The sequence below is a fragment of the Ailuropoda melanoleuca genome, chromosome 6 (assembly GCF_002007445.2).
Source record: "Ailuropoda melanoleuca isolate Jingjing chromosome 6, ASM200744v2, whole genome shotgun sequence".
Classification (NCBI taxonomy): Eukaryota; Metazoa; Chordata; class Mammalia; order Carnivora; family Ursidae; genus Ailuropoda; species Ailuropoda melanoleuca.
Genome location: NC_048223.1, coordinates 78019214 through 78040117, shown reverse-complemented (window position 1 = coordinate 78040117; position 20904 = coordinate 78019214). Strand labels below are relative to the sequence as shown.

At 36.9% G+C, this 20904-nt stretch overlaps 1 protein-coding gene across 2 annotated transcripts in view; it reads right to left on the bottom strand.

Moving 5' to 3' along the window:
- The window catches only part of ADK (adenosine kinase), a 518992-nt gene that overhangs the window by 28470 nt on the left and 469618 nt on the right, over positions 1-20904 (bottom strand). For both annotated transcript variants that reach the window (XM_034662708.1, XM_034662709.1), the window contains exon 10: positions 5438-5524. In XM_034662708.1, coding sequence (XP_034518599.1) covers positions 5438-5524 — 87 coding nt within the window. The remainder of the gene's footprint in view (positions 1-5437; positions 5525-20904) is intronic.

The window sequence follows — 20904 nt, the reverse complement described above, 5'->3', positions numbered from 1 at the left end:
GACAGGACAAGGTATTATTGTTTCTTTGGGTGTGGATGTGGGATGGGTAAGAGTATGCAGTTCTCATCTTTTTTTTTTTTTTTAAGATTTTATTTATTTATTTGACAGAGATAGAGACAGGCAGCGAGAGAGGGAACACAAGCAGGGGGAGTGGGAGAGGAAGAAGCAGGCTCATAGCGAAGGAGCCTGATGTGGGGCTTGATCCCATAACGCCGGGATCACGCCCTGAGCCGAAGGCAGAGGCTTAACCGCTGTGCCACCCAGGCGCCCCTGCAGTTCTCATCTTGGTCACCATCAAATAAATCCTCTGCATACAAAGGTCCTATGAAAGTTCTGATTTTTGAGTGAATTAGTGTGAGAAATAACATATTTAAGTTATTTTCTAGTTTTCTGAGTTGGACAGCTAACAAAAGAGGTGGTGCAGAAAAAAAAACAAAACCCGTAAGAATTCCACACCACTTCTTTGCAGAGCACAATTTAGCAGCAATTAAGAAGAATGGGAAAGTAAGCTACACATGTTTGGGAGCAAACAAACAAGGTGAGACTAGAAAATACAAAGATAATTTAGAGAATCCCCATGACTCTCCAAAGTATAGCCATGTGCTACATGAGAAGGAAATAGCATCCTTGTTTTAGAAACTTAAATCTTTTTTTAACCAAAAATTTTTTTGAAAATGAATTAGAAAGTAACATTAATGCTTCTTTTTATTAGATGGGAAATAGGATAATTATTTACATTGGGATTGCTAAGTGGCTTTAATAGTCATGTGTATGCTGTAGGTATTATCCTTTAGGGTCACTACATTTTCCCTGCTAAACCTGTCATGAGAAACTTAAAAAGTATTAGAGGTAGGTAGCACAGTTACTTTACTGTCATTCAAAAGAAACTGTTCTAAGCTATATATGGCTCTTAACCACATTTAATGAAGCTTTTTTTTTTCTTAAAGATTTTATTTATTTATTTGACAGAGAGACAGCCAGTGAGAGAGGGAACACAAGCAGGGGGAGTGGGAGAGGAAGAAGCAGTCCCAGTGGAGGAGCCTGATGTGGGGCTCGATCCCAGAACACCGGGATCACGCCCTGAGCCAAAGGCAGACGTTTAACGACTGTGCTACCCAGGCGCCCCTAATGAAGCTTTTTTAATCCTAAGAATGTTGGTCCTTGGGTGAGGTCTTCAGTCTTTTATCTGAGAGCTATATATATGTGCTTGGGTATAATCTGTCAAAGGCATACTCACTTTTAGTCTAAAGATGATTTGTAGGTCTAGTCCATATTCCTACAGCTGCCATAAAACATACAACTAAATCATATTAGATTAACACAGGCTGGTATTGACAGCCCACTGGGAACATATTGATTAGGTCCTCTTTCATGTTATTTGTTATGATTTTTCTTCTCAGTTTCATTTACTGGGAAGACACAGGGGAAGAGATTTCACCAGGAACAATGACAGTGCCTGTCACAAAATGTTCTCAATGTTTCCATTTGTTACTATGGCAGTGACAAAGAGGGTTCCAAATGAAAAGGCAGACCTGCTGTGACAAAGCACAGCAGGACAACAGGAAGAAATTTTCTCCTGACCTGGGAAATTAGGAAATCACACTTAGAGATTACAGAATTGTCTCCATTTCCAAGGGTACAATCCTAACACTTGGGCTTTGAGGGAGAATGTGAAAAGGGTAGTTCCATCAGGCTTGGCTACAGACAAATAAAGGGCAAATGTTACAGAGTGCTTAAGATCTCCAAATAGAACGAGAAGGCATACTTGTAGAGGCTAGAGGGAATTGTCACTGTTACAGAACCCCTGAGATGGAACAATGAATCTAATTTATGTACATGTGGGGTACTCATTTTAAAATTATATGTGAAAATCTATGATGTACTATAGTTCTATATCTTTTATGTGGCTAATAAGAACACAGGGCACTCTGGTACTGGGATATGTAATTAGCACATGGTAGATGAAGTGATGCTTTATCCAAGAACTTGAAATTGAGACCGGAATACAGTTATGCAAAGTCACGAAAGACAGAAATACTCTTCAGCCAGCAAAACTTGAAAGTAATAGGAGAAATATATTCTCTATCTAAAGATAGAATGTGTCAATCAGAGAGGAGATATGTTAATCAGGCAATAAAAGAGAGCAAAGAAAAAGAAACTACATAGTAAATGCAAAGTTGCCATTGCCTTTCCATTCATATTCAAGGTAGAGAAGTATGTTTCAATAGCTGGAGTATTTCCAATCCTAGTAGAAAGGCTTTCCCTAGTATAGAGATGGAAGTAGGGGTTTTTAACCAATGGATTTTTTAGTATTTCCAACTGATAAGACCATCTATATTGTAAGATGGAATGCATCAGCCTGGTGCTATTAAATGGTTGATTCATATAACTCCTTGTATTTAGATTCCATGCTGACCCAGCAAGTTTATGATTTGTCTTTCTGTATCTCTGTAGTGAAATCAATTCTACTGCTTAGCAAAAAGCTCCTGGTTCAAACTCACCAGGGACTATAGTCCTTCGATTATTTTCCCTTTCCCTTTCTCCTTTTTTCTGCAACAATCTTACCCTAGAGTCCTCAGAATCCTATCAGATAACAAAAGCTCCTGTTCAATACATGAAATCATCTATTCAGATAATAGAAAGATTCTCTTTGGCAAAACCCATCTTTTGTTAGTAAGGCTGGTCTGTGGCTCTCAGTCCTAATGATGAGATTCCCCTAAAAGTTGAGAGAAGCAATACAGTACAACAAGTAAGAGCACTGACACTGGAACCAGACTGCCTGGACCAAATCTTGGCTCTGGTACTCTATAGCTATGAGCCTTTGTGCAAGTTACCTAACCCTTCTGTGTCTCAGTTTTCTCATCAGCAAAATGGGGTTATTAATAACCTACTACAGGGTCTCCTGGGTGGGTCAGTCAGTTGAGTCCAACTCTTGATTTCAGCTCAGGTTGTGATCTCAGAGTCATGAGATTGAGTCCTGCTTTGGGCTGGGTCTCAGTGGAGTCGGCTTCTCTCCCTCTCCTTTTGGCCCTCCCCCTGCTCGTGCATGCATGCTCACTCTCTCAAATAAATAATTAAATCTTAAAAAAAAAAAGCCCTACTTCAGTGAGCTTTTATGAACATTAAATGTGTTAATGAATGTACTGAGCTCAAGATGCTTACTGGCTAGTAAGTGCTATATAAATGTTATCTATTGCTATATCGTATGGCTTGACTTACATAGAATGTGCTAAACATGCCAACGTAAGTATTTCAATGCTAAAATGACATTAGAGTGTTCATGTCATTGTATGACTCAGTCTTTCAGGATCTGATTATCCTGGAAACTGATCGGAGTAGGGTTAAAGTGAGAAAAATGGCTACCAGTAAAGTCCTGCCTAGTGTCAGCCTGCCTTCCACTTTCTCTAAAGTGATTTCAACAGCATGTAGTGAAACCCAGTGTTTGGAGCCAGGGTATGATAAAAGTGAATAAAGCGAGGAAGCTGCCAACATATTACACAAGGGGTTGACAAATTAGAGCCTGAGGGCCAAATCCAGTCTGTGGCCTGTTTCGGTATAACTGGAGAGCTACAAAAGGTTTTTACATTTTTAGAATGTTATAAAAAACCAAAACCAAAACAAAAAGCAAGCAAGCAAGCACACAAATAAACAAAACAAGAATAATATGCAGTACAGCTTGTACAGGATTTGCAAACCTAAAATATTCACTATCTGGCCCTTTACAAAAAAACTGTTTGTGGCTCCCTATTCCACACTCTTCCGTTACTATTTACTTCACTATACCCCAACAATAAATACATAGGTAGATAGAGTGAGATAAAAAAGAGGCTGAAAATCCTGTAATAGAGAGCCCAAGTGCTTTGGTGAGGTAGTTCATTTATTATCCTTACCACAATACAAATGGGTAGCTAGCTGTTCCTACCTTAGTACCCTAAGAATGACTTCTCTCTCCCTCAGAAAGTCCATATGTTCTTACATAGTACTGGGAACATTTTAGGTAGTTAGGTGTTTGTAAAGGAGTCTGTTTTTGCAGGGCTAGGTGGCCCAGGACCCAAGGTAGTGACTAATTAGGTCACCATCATATTTATGATGGCCTCACAATGTACCCTACTAAATATTAAAAAAAAAATAGAATACTTACTGTTTTAAATATTTGGACTTAAACAATGTACACACAAGGGGTAAGTTTAAAAGTTATGTACTAAGATTCCTGCTTTAAACAATTTTATACAAGAAATCCATAGTGTTTCCTTAATGTATTACAGAATTTAGCCCAATTCTGGATAAGACATTTTTAGTGTACATGGATTTATAGGTCTGAAGAAATATGGCATAGGGAAAACAGCTGGAAAATACACTAATCAATGATGGAGTATTTCAAAGCAAAGACAAAACAGATACAAGCATGACAGTAAAGTAGAATGTTATCTGTCGTATGTACTATTTCCACAGAATAGGGCATGGAGCACGTCTATTGGTTAACAGCTCATTGAAGAGTAGGCATGAAGTTTCAAAGAAGGAAATATGAAAAATTTATGTTGGTGAAAAAAATAATTAAAACAAAAGAATATCTATATTTGAAACAATACTATGTTAAAACCATCACATAATTTAACTTTCCCATGAGAAAGATAATTTGAATTATCTTCCAAGGAAAGGAGGACAATGGTCAATTCTATTTGCCTTTGTTCCTTGTCCAGCTTGATGTTATAAGAAATAGAGAGAGATCAAGAGGGACTCTTCTGGATTATCATTCAGGAATCGAAAGCTTTCTAGAGACCACAGTCTAGCTTAACTACACTTAACTAGAAGGGGTTTAGACATATCAAAAGAACTTTTGAACCAGATTTTAGATCAATCTAATTCATCAAGCCAAGAATCTTCCAATTGTCTTCTTCTCATTTTTGAGTACTCATTCCAAAAATGACTTAGTCCTTATAAATTGTGCCAGTTCTTACTAAGTCTGAACCAGACAAAATTTTAACCCTTCCTAGTACATTTATAAACATTTAACTATTGTGTTACAAACAGATGTTGTAATCAAATGATATAATCCAAACACATCATCCTTAGTTAATATTCATCACAACTTGTTTTAAAGAACAACGTGGTAACATTTAAGCCTCTAGGCCTAAGAATACACTACATATTGTACTTGATACAGCTTGTTTATTCAATATTCTCGAAGACACAATTAATCTTGTGAAAATGACTGGGGAGCTGCACAACAGCAAATTATCTTTGAGCCCAAAATAAGTATTTTTCCTGTAGTAAAATACCCTCATAATACTCACAGTGATAGTAGCATATGGAAAGAACATTAGGAGTTAATTATTTAAAAGAAGAAATTATTAAATTCATAAATCTTGGCTATGTAGTAGAGGCAAGGGTTAAAGAAAATGTTTAACTTGTAAGTATGAAATAAATGAATCTGTACCTCCAACAAATGCATCTCCAGCTCCATTGGTATCAACAATTTCTTTCTGGTCTTGATCCAAGACAGCAAAAGCGGTGACTTCACTTTCTGCAAGCAGAGCCAAAGAAAGGCATATTGACTTCTCTTTGTAACACTCAATACAGAAACTCATCTAGTAAAGTTTGAAGCTCCTTCATCATTCATCATTCAAAGAGAGAGATAACATGAGTTCCATATTCTGTACATGAGTACTTGGGAACCAAGGTGCAAAGTCATCTGTAAATAATGTTTTTTTTCGGTAATTTTCAGCATACAGATACTGCATATGTTTTGTTAAGTTATACCTAGGTAGATCGCATATTTTGGTAATGACTGTAAACCACAGCAGTACCTTTTTGGACAGTATAAATACTTGCACAGAAACTACGAGTGAAAGAAAGTGTTTGTAAGGAATGGATCATGGATGTCTAATAAAGCTTCAAGCCTGACTGCATTCTTGGCAGTGAAATCTTGGATACAGTTAAGGAGCTGTAAATTTAAAATATATAAATAACGAGTCTTGGGTGTTTCTCTACAGAAAATCACAATGGCATAATAAAAACATAACTACTATTCTGTTATAATTCTTCATGCCAATGTTAAGAATTACTGATTTTACTTGGCTTATTACAAATAACCGTATCTGGTTACTTTTTACAAAGGAGTTGCTATTTCCTTTAAACTATCTGTCAACTAGCAAAAGGGAAAGCTAGGTAGAACAAAATGGACAGTGCAATGGGTTCCTGTCTTATAGCAGTCTGGACCAGGGCTTGACTGTTTTGATTATAAAATAACCTAACACAGTACTTTAAGCTTGGCACATGACAGTGGAAAGGAGTTATCTGTGATGAAATTTGGCCCATAGGACATCTGCAAAAGATCGGACAGTGCTTTTTATTAGTGGCTGGAACTTCTGAAATCACAAATTTGCATCCCTTATGTGGACAGATGTGGCCAAAAACTTGTAAACTTCAGTCTCACCTAAGAACTAGAGAGAGGGAAAAGGAGATACTGAGCACCTTAGGGTCTTAATATTAAGAACCTAAGAATCTCAACAAGCATATTCTGTCTTCTGTTACCTGGTACTAATGGATACTTTCAACAAGAGATAAGCACAGTTATGATAATTAAAATAATCCTGCTGGAAAGACTGATATTTAAGAAGAGGATTCTTCACTAAGTGAAGGGTCAATCCCTTTTGACCATATGACTGTAGAGGTAAGAAGATTCCATATCAGAAGTATCTATTTAAATTCTTTGAAGTAGCTAACTTTCCACACTTTGTAACACCAGGACCTACACAGTAGTTAGCAGGATTTTGGTTGACTGGAAGTTAAGGCATAAATATCCAGGATTAAATTTTCTAGGGAGTATTCAGTACACACTGCTACACAGGCAAAAAAAAAAAAAAAAAAAAAAAAAAAAAAAAAAAAAAAAAAAAAAAAAAAAAAAAAAAAAAAAAAAAGAAAAAGAAAAAAGAAAAAAGAAAAAAAAAAGTAAGCAGACTTTATTAGAAATAATTAGGAAAGGGCTGCAGTCTGATTTAGGAAAAAGGACTATATCATAAATATTTATAAAGAAATCTGATTTTATTACTTCCAAGTACAAGTCATACTATAAAGAGAATTAACAACTATAAAGTCAGAACAAACAGCCACTAAATAAGTAAAATGAGCTAAGTTAATGACGCTATTACCATTTATAATAGGGTTACATTATGTAATAATAAAATATGTCTATAAAACACTTTAGGTAATGTGTTAATATAAGAATTAATTACTGGATTATAGATTTGAAAAATAATTACATATAAATGGTAAGTAAGCCATAATTAGATATAATTCCTTGAGTTCTTTGTTTGAAAAAGTCATAGATTTTTGGTTGGATAAATCTTTATTTATGAATAGAACCTAATTCAAAATAGAACAGATTACTTGGAACTTTGTTCTTGAGAATCATGACTTCTTGGTCTAAACTACTGAAAATTCTAAATGAATGCAGTTTTCTGGATATACGTGTATATCTTGAGATGTTTTATCCTTAGGTGACATAGAAGTTCAATTTCTTGTAATATAAAGAATTATTTTTCATCTTTTCTACTTTTTTTATGTTCAATTAGGCAACATATAGTACATCATTAGTTTCTGATGTAGTGTTCGACGATTCATTAGTTGCATATAACACCCAGTGCTCATCATCACATGTGCCCTCCTTAATACCCATCCCCCAGTTACCCCATTCCCCCACCCCCTTCCCTTCTGTAACCCTCAGTTTGGTTCCCAAAGTCCAGAGTCTCTCATGGTTTGTCTCCCTCTCTGATTTCTTCCCATTTAGTTTTCCCTTCCTTCCCCTGTGGTTCCCTGCAGTACTCCTTATGTTCCACATATGAGTGAAACCGTATGATAATTGTCTTTCTCTGCTTGACTTATTTCACTTAGCATAATGCCCTCCAGTTCCATCCATGTCAATGCAAATGGTGGGTATTCATCCTTTCTGATGGCTGAGTAATATTCCATTGTGTATATGAACCACATCTTCTTTATCCATTCATCTGCTGAAGGGTATCTCGGCTCCTTCCACAGTTTGGCTATTGTGGACGCCTTTTCTACTTATTAATACAAATAAATACATAAGAATATCAAGAGTACAAAAGAGCTGTCATAAATTGGTATGGATACATTCCAGTCTCTATTATCTTCTTTATCTATAGTTATGAGAGCTCCTTTCAAAATAATGACCCTGAAAATTTGCAAGATCCTGAAATGTGTTCTAAATTATTGAAGGACTAAATAATGTTCAGTAATATTTAAGTTCAATTAAGTTCAATCTGATTTTTTGAAATGAAATCATCTAAGTTAATTTATAGAGCTATTTAAAAGCCCCCAACACATGGGGCGCTGGGTGGCTCAGCTGGTCAAGCATCTGACCCTTGATTTCGGCTCAGGTCATAATCTCAGGGTTGTGAGATCCAGCCCCACAACCTCAGTCTCTGCACTCAGCATGGAGTCTGCTTGAGATTCTTTCCCTCTGTCCTCCCCCATGCTCTCTCTCTCTCTCAAATAAATAAGTAAATCTTAAAAAAAAAAAAAACCCCCACACAACTAACTTCACCAGCATGACCTATCCCACAGCCTTCTAGACAATTTATTGTATGAACAGATGAAATACCTCACTAAATCTTAAGATACACTTATACGCATGAACATTATTCAGCCAATGAGACCTGGAACATGCACATGACTCACCTGGACCTAGTTTTCTTAGGTGTGAAATGGGCCTGGAGTAGTTGTGCAAAGAAGTGGCAAAAATAGTTTTCTGTCTTAGTTGTAGAAAAATGACACTGTTAGTTCTGATCAAATGTTTCTAAATAAGAGCTTAAGATAAGTTAGAGCCTTTTATTCTAGTGATTTATTCATTCCATAACTGGAAGCCTGTATGTCCTATTTCCTTTCACCTATTTTTCTAATCCCCCATCTCCCTCCCCTTTGGTAACCGTTAGTTGGTTCTCTGTATTTGTAATCTGATTCTGCTTTTTGTTTTTTTATTTATTTGTTTTGTTTTTAGATTCCACATAAGGGAAATCATATGATATTTCTCTTTCTTTCTCTGATTTATTTCACTTAGCACAATACCCTCTAGGTCCATCTATGTTGTTGCAAATGGCAAGATCTCATTCTTTTTATGGCTTCATAGTATTCCACCACACACACACACACACACACACACACACACACACACACCCCATTTCTTTTTTATCCATTCTTCTATCAGTGGACACTTAGGTTGCTTTAATATCTTGGCTATTGTGAACATAGTCCATGGTACTGGAATAGTGTTGTATTTAAAAAGTGTATAATATGTGAGAGAATATTACTATACTACATGGAATTACTAATAAAAATAGTGATTTTTTATATCTTAATGATCTTTTTGTTGTTAAAGATTTTATTTTTAAGTATCTCTACACTCAACATGGGGCTTGAACTCACAGCCCGGAGAGCAAGAGTCACATGCTGTACTGACTAAGCCAACCAGGAACCCTAAATGATTTTTTATATCTTAAAAAAAAAAAAAAGTTAAGTCAGAGCCATTGTTTCTCAAATTTTTCTAAACTTTTCATAAACTGAGAAGGAAAAGGATTGGTAATAATTATTCCTATTTTCCAGATTTCTATGAAACCACAAAATCATGAGCTTCCTTAAGCAGACAGGAAATAAAAAAGAACAATTTAGTTGATACCAGATTTGCCTGGTATCATTTATTAATAAGATCTGCAGGGCACCTTCATCAAGAACAATGAAATTTAGCTTACTTAAAACACAAAATAATAAAATGTAAACATTCTCTGTACAGTCTATATAAACAAATAATTTACTCTTCACTATAATATAAGCTCCACTATCTAACTTAGATGGGCAGTCTGTCTAGAATCAAAACATCTTCACACGTCTATAATGCTAAGTCAATTACAGTAGAAATAGCAAGTTCACACAACATCTAACTGAAAAAATGATAAAAAATTCAGTCACACGGTACCTGGGTGGCTCAGTCAGTTAAGCATCTGCCTTCAAAGTCATGATCTCAGGGCCCTGGGGTAGAGCCCTGTGTCAGGCTCTCTGCTCAGCGGGGAGCCTGCTTCTCCCTCTCCCTCTGCCTACTGCTCCTCCATCTTGTGCTCTCTCTCTCTTGCTCTCTCTCTCACTGTCAAATAAATAAATAAATCTTAAAAAAAAAATTTAAAACTCTTAAAAAGAAACATTCAGTCACTCAATGCCAAACAACTAGATCAAATGCTCCTGTAGCCTTACTGCTATTAAATTAACTATATTATTTTAGCATTGTATGCCTACAACCCCATGATAATTAATATCTTTAGAAAATTTTATTCAAGATATTTTAAAATGCCATGTTTCTTCACTGCTTTTTTTTGATGTCACCTCTAAATTGTAGGAAAGATGTAACTGTTGAAGGTATAGAGCAGGGATGAGGTATTTTCAGCTCAAGGTGGACTGCAGTTACCACCTCTGCCATGGCCTGACTGAGCATCACCAGGCTTGGAAAAGATAGAAAAGTGATGGCAAAATCTTCACCCCAAAGTGAAAAGTATGACTAGGTAAGAACCAGAACTCTTGAGATTCTTAAAAGAGGCTCCTCTACCTTGGCCATTCCTTATAATGAGGTAATTTCCAGAGATTAATGTTTTGTTTGCTTGCTTTTTTTTAAACCTTTTATTTGGACATAATTTTTTTTTTAAAGATTATTTATTTATTTATTTGACAGAGGAAGAGACAGCCAGCGAGAGATGGAACACAAGCAGGGGGAGTGGGAGAGGAAGAAGCAGGCTCCCAGTGGAGCAGGGAGCCCGATGCGGGGCTCCATCCCAGTACCCTGGGATCACACCCTGAGCCGAAGGCAGAAGCTTAATGACAAAGCCACCCAGGCGCCCCTGGACCTAATTTTAAACTAACAGGAAGGTTGGATGAAAAATACAGAGAACTCCTATATAACATTTATCTAGATTTACCAGTTTTTAACATTTTGTCACAATTTTTTAAATCAATTCTTTCATATGTATGTACATATTATTATTTATTCTTTTAAGCCATTTGAGCATAAGTTGCTTATGTCATTCCTTTTACTCCTTAATAATTCAGTGGGTATTTCTAAGAATAAGATATTCTTTTAGGTAACCATGATACAGTTGATAAATTTAAAAACTTAATACTGTTATTTTATCTAATCTATATTCCATATTCCAATTTTGCTAATTGTCCTAGTGTCTTTTACAGCAGTTTTTCCCCATCCATTACAGGATCCAGTACAGAATCACATATTGCTTTTAGTTGTGTTTGTTTTTAATTTAAACTTTTTGAACAGGTAATGCTTACATATAGTTAAAAAATACAAATTTATTAAAAGGTATCCTATAAAAAAAACTTTCTCACTTCTTATCTCTTGTTCATCCAGTTTCTAATTCTACTGCTTTCCAATCTGGTTATCACAGTTACTGCTTTTCTGTATATCCTTCCAGAATTTCTCTATGCATATACAAGTAAACACATTCTTATTTTTTCTTTTATTCTTTTTTTTAAAAAAATATTTATTTATTACAGAGAGAGAGTGAGTGTGTGGGAGGGAGCAGGAGAGAGAATCTGAAGCAGAATCCATGCTGAGTGCAGAGCTGGATGTGGGGCTCAATCCCACAACTGTAAGATCATGACAGGAGCCAATGCCAAGAGTCAAACCAAGACTCGGAGGCTTAATGACTGAGCTACCCAGGCATCCCTTCTCTTTTATTCTTAAACGAAAATGTATCCATCTATGCAGGCTGCTTTGGACCATGTTTTTTCACTTGGAAATCTTTCTATGTTGATAAGCAGAGAATGTCTGCATTTTTATCACTGCATAATAGTCCATTGTGTGGATATATTATAATTTATTTAAGCAGTCCTTTATTGATGGACTGTTAGGTTGTTTTCAGTCTTCTGTTATTACACACAATGTTGCAAAGCACTAATGCTTTTATTTAAAATAGACTCTAAATTTGATTATTTTACTTAAAAGCCAAGTCAATAATCATTCCTACTTTTATAGGGAACTGACATAAGAAAACCAAACTGTTATACAAAGAGCATGAAATATGCCTGTGTCAAAGAAGAGGAAAAAAGTGAGAATCCAGGAAATGCTTTTCTTTTCATTAGGATACACATACCAGTATATGAGCAAAGACACCCTGCTCAGACTGCCCTAATAAAACAGGGTAATGAAACAGATGACAAATTCTACTAATAATAGAGATTTATAGAACAATCCTAATTAACAAGGACTTTTGGGGAATGAAGAGCTCTGGGTTAATTTAATTTTCTGGTTAACTAAAGAAAAAGCAGAAAGTCTTTTTAGTTAGAAATCTTTCTAAATGTATTAATATAATAATATACCATGACACCCCTGCTTTAATTAGTTTAGTTTATTGAACTGAATGAAAATTTTCTTTGATAATAGAGAATCCTACTGCACATGTTAATGTCATTATTCTGAATATCAATTCTTATTGTAGCTTCAAAGGTGTAAGTGCTTTCATGAAAGGCAGGATAAATGGAATGGTTGGAGGAACACTGGATTAGGACTCAAAGGACCCGTGGTTTTAGTCTGGTTTTGGTTCAGCTACTTTATTCAACAAATGCTTATTAAGAGCTTATCATGTGTCAGGCACTCAGAGACTGGGAATATAGATGTGAATAGGACAGACAAAAACCCTGCTCTCATGGGACCTATATTCTAGTGAGGAGAGACAGTATACAAGAAACAAACAAACAAAAAAAAGAACAAGATAATTTGAGATAATAATAAACACCACAAAGAAAATAAAACAGGATGATGTGATGAAGTATGACTGGGGAGGCAAATTAATGTAGATGGGGGCACTTCTTGGTGAGGAGGTGATATCTGAATTGAGATTTCAGTAGCAAGAAGGAGCCAGCCATGTGAAGATGCAGGTGCAGAAAATGCAAGAGCAGAGGCTCTAGGCTAGCAACAAGCTTGGTGAACTAAGCTTGTTTAAGGTTAAGAAGCCCCTATAACTAGAGTGTAGTGAGTGTGGGGAGATCAAGAGTGTGTGTGTGTATGTGTGAGTGGGGTGGTGGTGGTAGAATTTCATTCTGTATAAAATGGGAAACCACTGGAAGGTTTTAATTTTTTTCAAAGATTTATTTATTTATTTTAGAGAGACAGGGAGCACTCGTGTGGGAGTGAGATGGGGTGGGGGGAGGGGCAGAGGGAGAGGTTGAGAAAGTCTCAAGTAGACTCAGTGCTGAGTGTGGAGCCTAACATGGGGCTTGACCTCAGGACCCTGAGATCATGATCCTGAGGTCACAACCTGAACTGAAACCAAGAGTCAACACTTAACTGACTGCGCCACCCAGGAACACCCACTGTAAGGTTTTAAACAGGGGAGTGACATGATCTCATCTTTGATTGAAAAAGATTATCTGGTACCCTTACACAAAATGGACAGAATGGTGGGGGTTGAGAGGAGAATCAATGATGCTACTTTTTAAGACCTTGCACAAGTCACTATGTTACTTACTTCCAGTTTTATTATACTTAGAAAATGAGATGAGTGCCTGGGTGGCTTAGTCGGTTAAGTGTGGAACTCTTGATTTCAGCTCAGGTCATGATCTCAGGGTCATGAGATTGAGTCCCATGTTGGACTCTGTGCTCAGCCGGGAGTGCTCTCTCTACCTCTGTCCCTCCCCGTGACTTGCACACATGCACGCTCTCTCTCAAATAAATAAATCTTAAAAAAAAAGAAAAAAAGAAAATGAGAATACTGGTTCTAGCTATTTTCTGTAATTCTTATATGGATTAAGTATTAACATTATGAAAGCACCTTTTCAAATATAAAGCCCTATACAATTTTTTTTTAAAGATTTTATTTATTTATTCGACAGAGATAGAGACAGCCAGCGAGAGAGGGAACACAAGCAGGGGGAGTGGGAGAGGAAGAAGCAGGCTCATAGTGGAAGAGCCTGATGTGGGGCTCGATCCCATAACGCCAGGATCACGCCCTGAGCTGAAGGCAGACGCTTAACTGCTGTGCCACCCAGGCGCCCCGCCCTATACAATTTTTAAAAAAATTATTAAATATGGTTTAACACTCTTCATTTCTAATGCATCACAACACCAAGATTTTGCTGCTTAGGATCTCCCTGTAGAAACTATAGAGAATGCAAAGGCTATGTTTTTCACCCCTTCTTATTTATGTGTTTGTATGTGTAAATGTAATACATATCACTATATATTGATACATAATTTTATAAGTATTCTTAGGAACTTATTTTCTTCAATCAGGTAACAAGTATTTGTTGAGCACTTGCCATGAGCTCCTTATACTCTGCTAGATCCTTTGGGGGAGACACGGGAGAAATATTAAGACAGCATTTGTCTTTTGAAATATTTTATAATCTAGACAGAAAGAAATCTAGCACATGTGAAAGAATCCGTGAAGTATCATACAATGTAATATTCATTATAACTGCAACAGGAGTTCAAAGAAGGAAAGAAACAATGTGAGTTTAATTGACTGGAGATGGTTTCATGGAGAAGACTGAACTTAAGCTGGGTCTTATAGATGTGGATAGTGAAGAGGAGAGGAAATAAAGGTATATATATTCCAGGAGGCAGAGAGAAAGAAAGAAGTTTATATGTTAGATAAGGAAAGAAATAATGCAAGATGGGTGGGGTCCAGTCATCTCTAGGAAGACAAACGTTTGGATTTAATACATCAAACGACAGGATGCAATTGCAGGCTTTGAGCTAGCAAAGTGACACGGAAATGCTTACTGTGCACTAAGTACTGCAGCAAGTGTTTCATATACTTTTATCATGTATTTGTCACTGCAATCCCACGAGTTAGGTATTATTGACCTGACTATATAAATGAAGACATTGAAGCTCACAGAGGTTGTCAACTGCATAGGGTCCTGTGGGAAAGGATTTTGGGACCAAAAAAAAAAAAAAAAAAAAAAAGAGAGAATAAAATGGGATTCCAAAGTTACCATTTGAGCAATGTTGCTATCATTTTTTTCTGAAAAAAGGGTGATTATGGAAAAAAAAACAAGATTTTGATTAAGCAGTATATAGCAGCTAAATGACATTTAAATTCCCGTTCTAAGCCCTGTACTGATAACTAAATTTGACCAAATTAAGTAGATAAATACTCCTCAGAGAATAGAGGCAGTATAATATTGTATTAAGAATATAAATCAGACTGCTTGGGTTCATATTCCCAATTACTAGTAAATTCCCATTTACTAGCTCATCACCAAGTCAAACTCTATGCCTCTCAGTGTTCTCATGTGCAAAATAGGGGCAATAATAGTAATTATCTTACAGTGTTTCTGTGAGGCTAAGTCAGTTAATACATGTGCAGCACTTAGAGCAAAAGTTGGCACATAGTAAGCATTTAATGAATAAATGGACAAGAATATTATTAATCTTAAAATAAGACTCTTGGGTATAGGGGATTGAGATCCACACTTAAAATTGCTGCTAGTTGAAGGCATGGTTTTGATATGGAGCGCTACTATCATTGTTTGCAGTTAAAGCCTCCCAGTTTGTTCATGTTTTCTTTGAATTTTCTACAAATGTTTCAAGTAAATGTCAGTTAAAATCTTCAGTGCTGAATATAGACAGGTAAGAGAGTAGAAGTGTTTGCTTTGAATATGAAAATAGTTTTTCATAGAAAAGTGGCTGAGGGGGCATCTGGGAGGCTTAGTTGGTTAAGCATCCAACTCTTGGTTTCAGCTCAGGTCATGACCTCATGGGTCGTGAGATCAAACTCTGCATTGGGCTCCATGCTCAGCAGGGCCTCTGCTTGAAGATTCTCTCCCTCTGCCCCTCCCTGTACTCTCTCTCAAGTAAATAAATAAATCTTAAAAATAAAAAATCATAAGAAAAGTGACCAAGAAAACAATGATAAATGGAATTACTGTTTTAAAATCTTATTTCCCCTTTGTTTAGTGTCTGCCTCCCTCCCTCTCTTCCTCCCTCCCTTTCGAGGTTTCTGATACCTTTAATAGGTTCACTACTTGAAGCATATCCCTTTAACTTGACATAAAGCAGTTCATTCAAACTGTTCTCTCTCTGCTTTTTTCTATGCACTTGCTCCATTCTCCTATCTTTAAAAACTGGTTTCCTCTGTGGCTTAGCTCATATGTCCCTGGCCATCTATAGACTGCCTAACCTTGTTGAGATTCCTAGCTCTGATTCAATCAGCTGTGCCCAGGGAAGCAGCCAGCGTTCATGGCACAAACCTTGGCTACTTAGGTAAGAAGGGCTACAGGAAAGGCAACTTGCCTGATGATCTTTAGTACCCAGAACTATGCTTTGCGCATTATAGGTTCTCAGTAAGCATTTGCTGAATGAACAGACTGATTTTTCATGAGTACATATCTGATCATGCTTTTCTGTTACAAACCCTTTGATGGTTCTCTATTGAAGTCTTAACTCTAGGACATGAATCTAGCCTACTGTTTAACCTTATCTTTTGCCATTTCCTGAGCTATGACTGTTTCTCTGTCATTCTCATAATTTTTCAAACGTGTCATGCTTTTTTTTTTATACCTATGTACATACCAGCTTTACTGCTCAAATCGTCTTTCACTATTAATTCCAAATCCCAGGTAAGGTTGTCTTCTTGGACGCAGTCCCTGACTTCTCAGGGTTTTGCTTAGAAGCAGAGCTAACTGCTTCCTCTTTTATGCCATCATTTATAACCTTCACATATCTCTAAGAAAGGACTTATCTTATTTATAGTTTTACTTATTTACAAGCATTTTTCTCTACTAAACTATGAGCTCCTTATGGACTTAATCATAGTCCCAATATGCAGTAGGTGCTCAATAAACATTTATTACTGAATGATTATTTCTACTAGATTTTAACTTCTTTATGACTGGTCTCTTTTTCACGTAGTAGAGTATGAACTCATGATGTATTTTCTGAATGATTTTTGAGTAAGTGGTACCTAATTACAACATACTTCTCTAGGTTAGTTTTAGTAAACCAAGTAAACTAAAGGTTCTAGTTGTCCAAGATCCTGTTTTTTAGAGTTATTAGGATCTAATCTAGCATTCTAAATGCTTGTATGAAAGGAAATCATACAAGTACTTGAAAATCAGAGGGTAATATGTTATTTCAATAGTGAATAAATTCAACCTTGTGTAACTTGTCCTAAAAATCTTTCCAGATCTAACTGTGCTGAACACATCCTGGAGAAATAATAAAAATATATGATTGGCACACCTTCAGGCAAGTTGCTTTCTATTATTCAGAAATGAAGACACTTCTATGATTCAATAAACCTAGGTTCAGATCCTGTTTAAAGATAGAAGGTTCTGATGTAGGGACATGGAGTTAACTCTTAGATTGGATCAAACCAGGGCAATCAAATGGATCATAGTGACAAGGGTGGGGTTCACCTCATGAAGATACCATGTAAGTCCAACCAACATCTATATGTATGTGATCCTTCCTTATAAAGAAATTGTAGGCTGTTGGGGCACCTGGGTGGCACAGCGGTTAAGCGTCTGCCTTCGGCTCAGGGCGTGATCCCGGCGTTATGGGATCGAGCCCCACATCAGGCTCCTCTGCTATGAGCCTGCTTCTTCCTCTCCCACTCCCCCTGCTTGTGTTCCCTCTCTCACTGGCTGTCTCTATCTCTGTCGAATAAATAAATAAAATCTTTAAAAAAAAAAAAAAAAGAAAAAAGAAATTGTAGGCTGTTAAAACTAGAACAGGAATAGGCATTTGTTACATAATCTGGACCAAGGTATCTTGGTTATGAAAAACACTAAGTGACCAAATATCAACAGCATTCTTAAATTTTGTGTGTGTGGTTTAGTCCTAATCACTGCAGTAGGAGGATATAAGATATTACTGATATTCTAAATGTACCCCTTCTTAATGTCATGTATTTCCTTCTGAGTACAATAGTGAAGATTTTCAAAATGATATGCATATGCAAAGTTGTTCTCTTTTATTAAGGCAAAAGTGATTGATGCTAGTACTTCTAAACATGGGCTTCCCATCAGTAAGATTTCTGTTTGAACTGCTGATAGTGGCAATGGCAAAAGTTTATGAAATTTACAAAGGAAAAGCTTCATCAGATATAAGGGGACCAGTGTCTCCTTTTTTCTCTTCATGGATTAGAAGAAATCTTAGAGTAAGAAAGCAATGCTGAAATATCACTGATGTTTTAGTGCAATCTGGTTTGCGGGGATGATAATGCTTCAAGGTAATGTCATAGATTTATGCTGAAAAAATGTTTTAAAAATATTCTATACTGTACAATAAAGTTAAAGTTCCCCAAAGTATGAGGTCAATTTCATTGGGTGCCTTGACAAACATGGATAAAAGTTATGAGTACTATCTATTGTCAAATAAGCTAAATTGGAATCACAAATAACTTGACTACTGGCAGTATAGCAATAAACACCAGTAAACAACCATTTTACCCAACTTAAACAGAATACTTTTCTTTATTGAGTCATTTGCCAATCTCTCTTGCACTTAAAAGTAGATTAAAATGTGTAAACGTATGGTTAATTACCTGTTTAAAAAAACCCTCTCAAGTACCATATTTTATAATGCCTTTAAAGGTTGGTTGTACTTCTCATCATTCCTTCTTTTTTTTTTTTTTAAAGATTTTATTTATTTATTTATTTGACAGAGATAGAGACAGCCAGCGAGAGAGGGAACACAAGCAGGGGGAGTGGGAGAGGAAGAAGCAGGCTCATAGCAGAGGAGCCTGATGTGGGGCTCGATCCCACAACGCCGGGATCACGCCCTGAGCCGAAGGCAGACGCCCAACCGCTGTGCCACCCAGGCGCCCCACTCTCATCATTCCTTCTGAACAGAAGTTGCAGCATCAGATTTTTTAAAAAGTTGCAGGAATAATTTAAGGATCATACTCAAGCCTATCAGGAAATTAAGAAGAATGGCATAACTCTATTTACGAAAATGATAAAGACCGCATGTCGAAGCAGGCTGGCGTTTGTCATCCAAACACTGCGCCAGTTACTGCAATTCCTCTCAGAATTGGTCCTACTAAGGATCCTTAGCGGGTGCTTCTGCTTCCCTCCCCAAGGTATCATCTTAAATGTCTTCTCAAGTCACCAAATAATTCTCACCCTCAGAGAGAAGAGAAGCTGTTAGGTGTTAAGTCTTTACACTTTGCTAGTTATGTTGAACCACTAATAGTTCTTCCATCAAACAATACAAGGATCAGTATCTTTCTTTCTCAGACTGGAAGAAGGTGGCAGACAATTCAGTAACACCACATTGCATAGCTATTATATCATGTAGCTATTTATACCCTAGTCTATGTAAATGGCACCTGCTTGACTTGGCCTATTCATAGATGACAATACTATTTATACTTCCTCAGATGACCCAGAGACAATATATAAATTGGTCAAGCTATAGAAGTCAGTGCAGCAAGGCTGGTGTTATTAATTGTGTGGTATGTGAAGTTTTAATGTTGGTTACATCTGGACAGAAGAGATTTGCGCTGTGCTAGTTAATGCTTTGAAAAGATAAAGTCTTGTACCCCCAAAGAAGTAAAATAAGCAACTACAGCCTTACAGGGCAGATACCCATTTGTTCATTCTTTTTTTTTTCCTTTGAGTGAGGGAGGGAGGGATGGAGAGAGAGAAAGACAGACAGAGAGAGAGAGAGAGAGCAAGCAAGTGTGAGAGGGGTAGAGGGGCAGAGGGAGAGAGAGAATCTCAAGCAGGTTCCACACCCAGTGTGGAGCCTGATGCAGGGCTCGATCTCATGACCCTGAGATTATGACCTGAGCTGAAACTAAAGTAGCATGCTTAACCGACTGAGCCACCTAGGTGCCCCATTTGTTCATCTATTTTATTTTATTTTTTAAATTTTTTTATATTCTTTTTTTTAAATTTTAATGTTTTTTTATTATATTATGTTAGTCACCATACAGTACATCCCTGGTTTCTGACGTAAAGTTCGATGATTCATTCGTTGCATATAACACCCAGTGCACCATGCAATACGTGCCCTCCTTACTACCCATTACCAGTCTATCCCATTCCCCCACCTCCTCCCCTCTGAATCCTTCAGTTTGTTTCTCAAAGTCCATAGTCTCTGATGCTTCATTCCCCCTTCTAATTACCCCCCTTTCTTTATCCCTTTCTTCCCCTACCGATCATCCTAGTTCTTATGCTCCATAGATGAAAGAAATCATATGATAATTGTCTTTCTCTGCTTGACTTATTTCACTTAGCATTATCTCCTTCAGTGCCGTCCATGTTGCAGCAAATGTTGAGAACTCGTTCTTTCTGATAGCTGAGTAATATTCCATTGTATATATGGACCACAGCTTCTTAATCCAGTCATCTGTTGAAGGGCATCTCGGCTCCTTCCATGATTTGGCTATTGTGGACAATGCAGCTATGAACATTGGGGTGCATATGGCCCTTCTCTTTACTACGTCTGTATCTTTGGGGTAAACACCCAGTAGTGCAATGGCTGGGTCATAGGGTAGTTCAATTTTTAACTTTTTAAGGGACCTCCACACTGTTTTCCAGAGTGGCTGTACCAACTTGCATTCCCACCAACAATGTAGGAGGGATCCCCTTTCTCCACATCCTCTCCAACAATTGTTGTTTCTTGCCTTGTCTATCTTTGCCATTCTAACTGGCGTAAGGTGGTATCTCAGTGTGGTTTTGATTTGAATTTCCCTGATGGCTAATGATTTTGAACATTTTTTCATGTGTCTGTTAGCCATTTGTATGTCTTCATTGGAAAAGTGTCTGTTCATATCTTCTGCCCATTTTATGAGTTGTTTCTTTCTTTCTCGCATATTGAGTTTGAGAAGTTCTTTGTAGATCTTGGATACCAGTCTTTTATCTGTAGCGTCATTT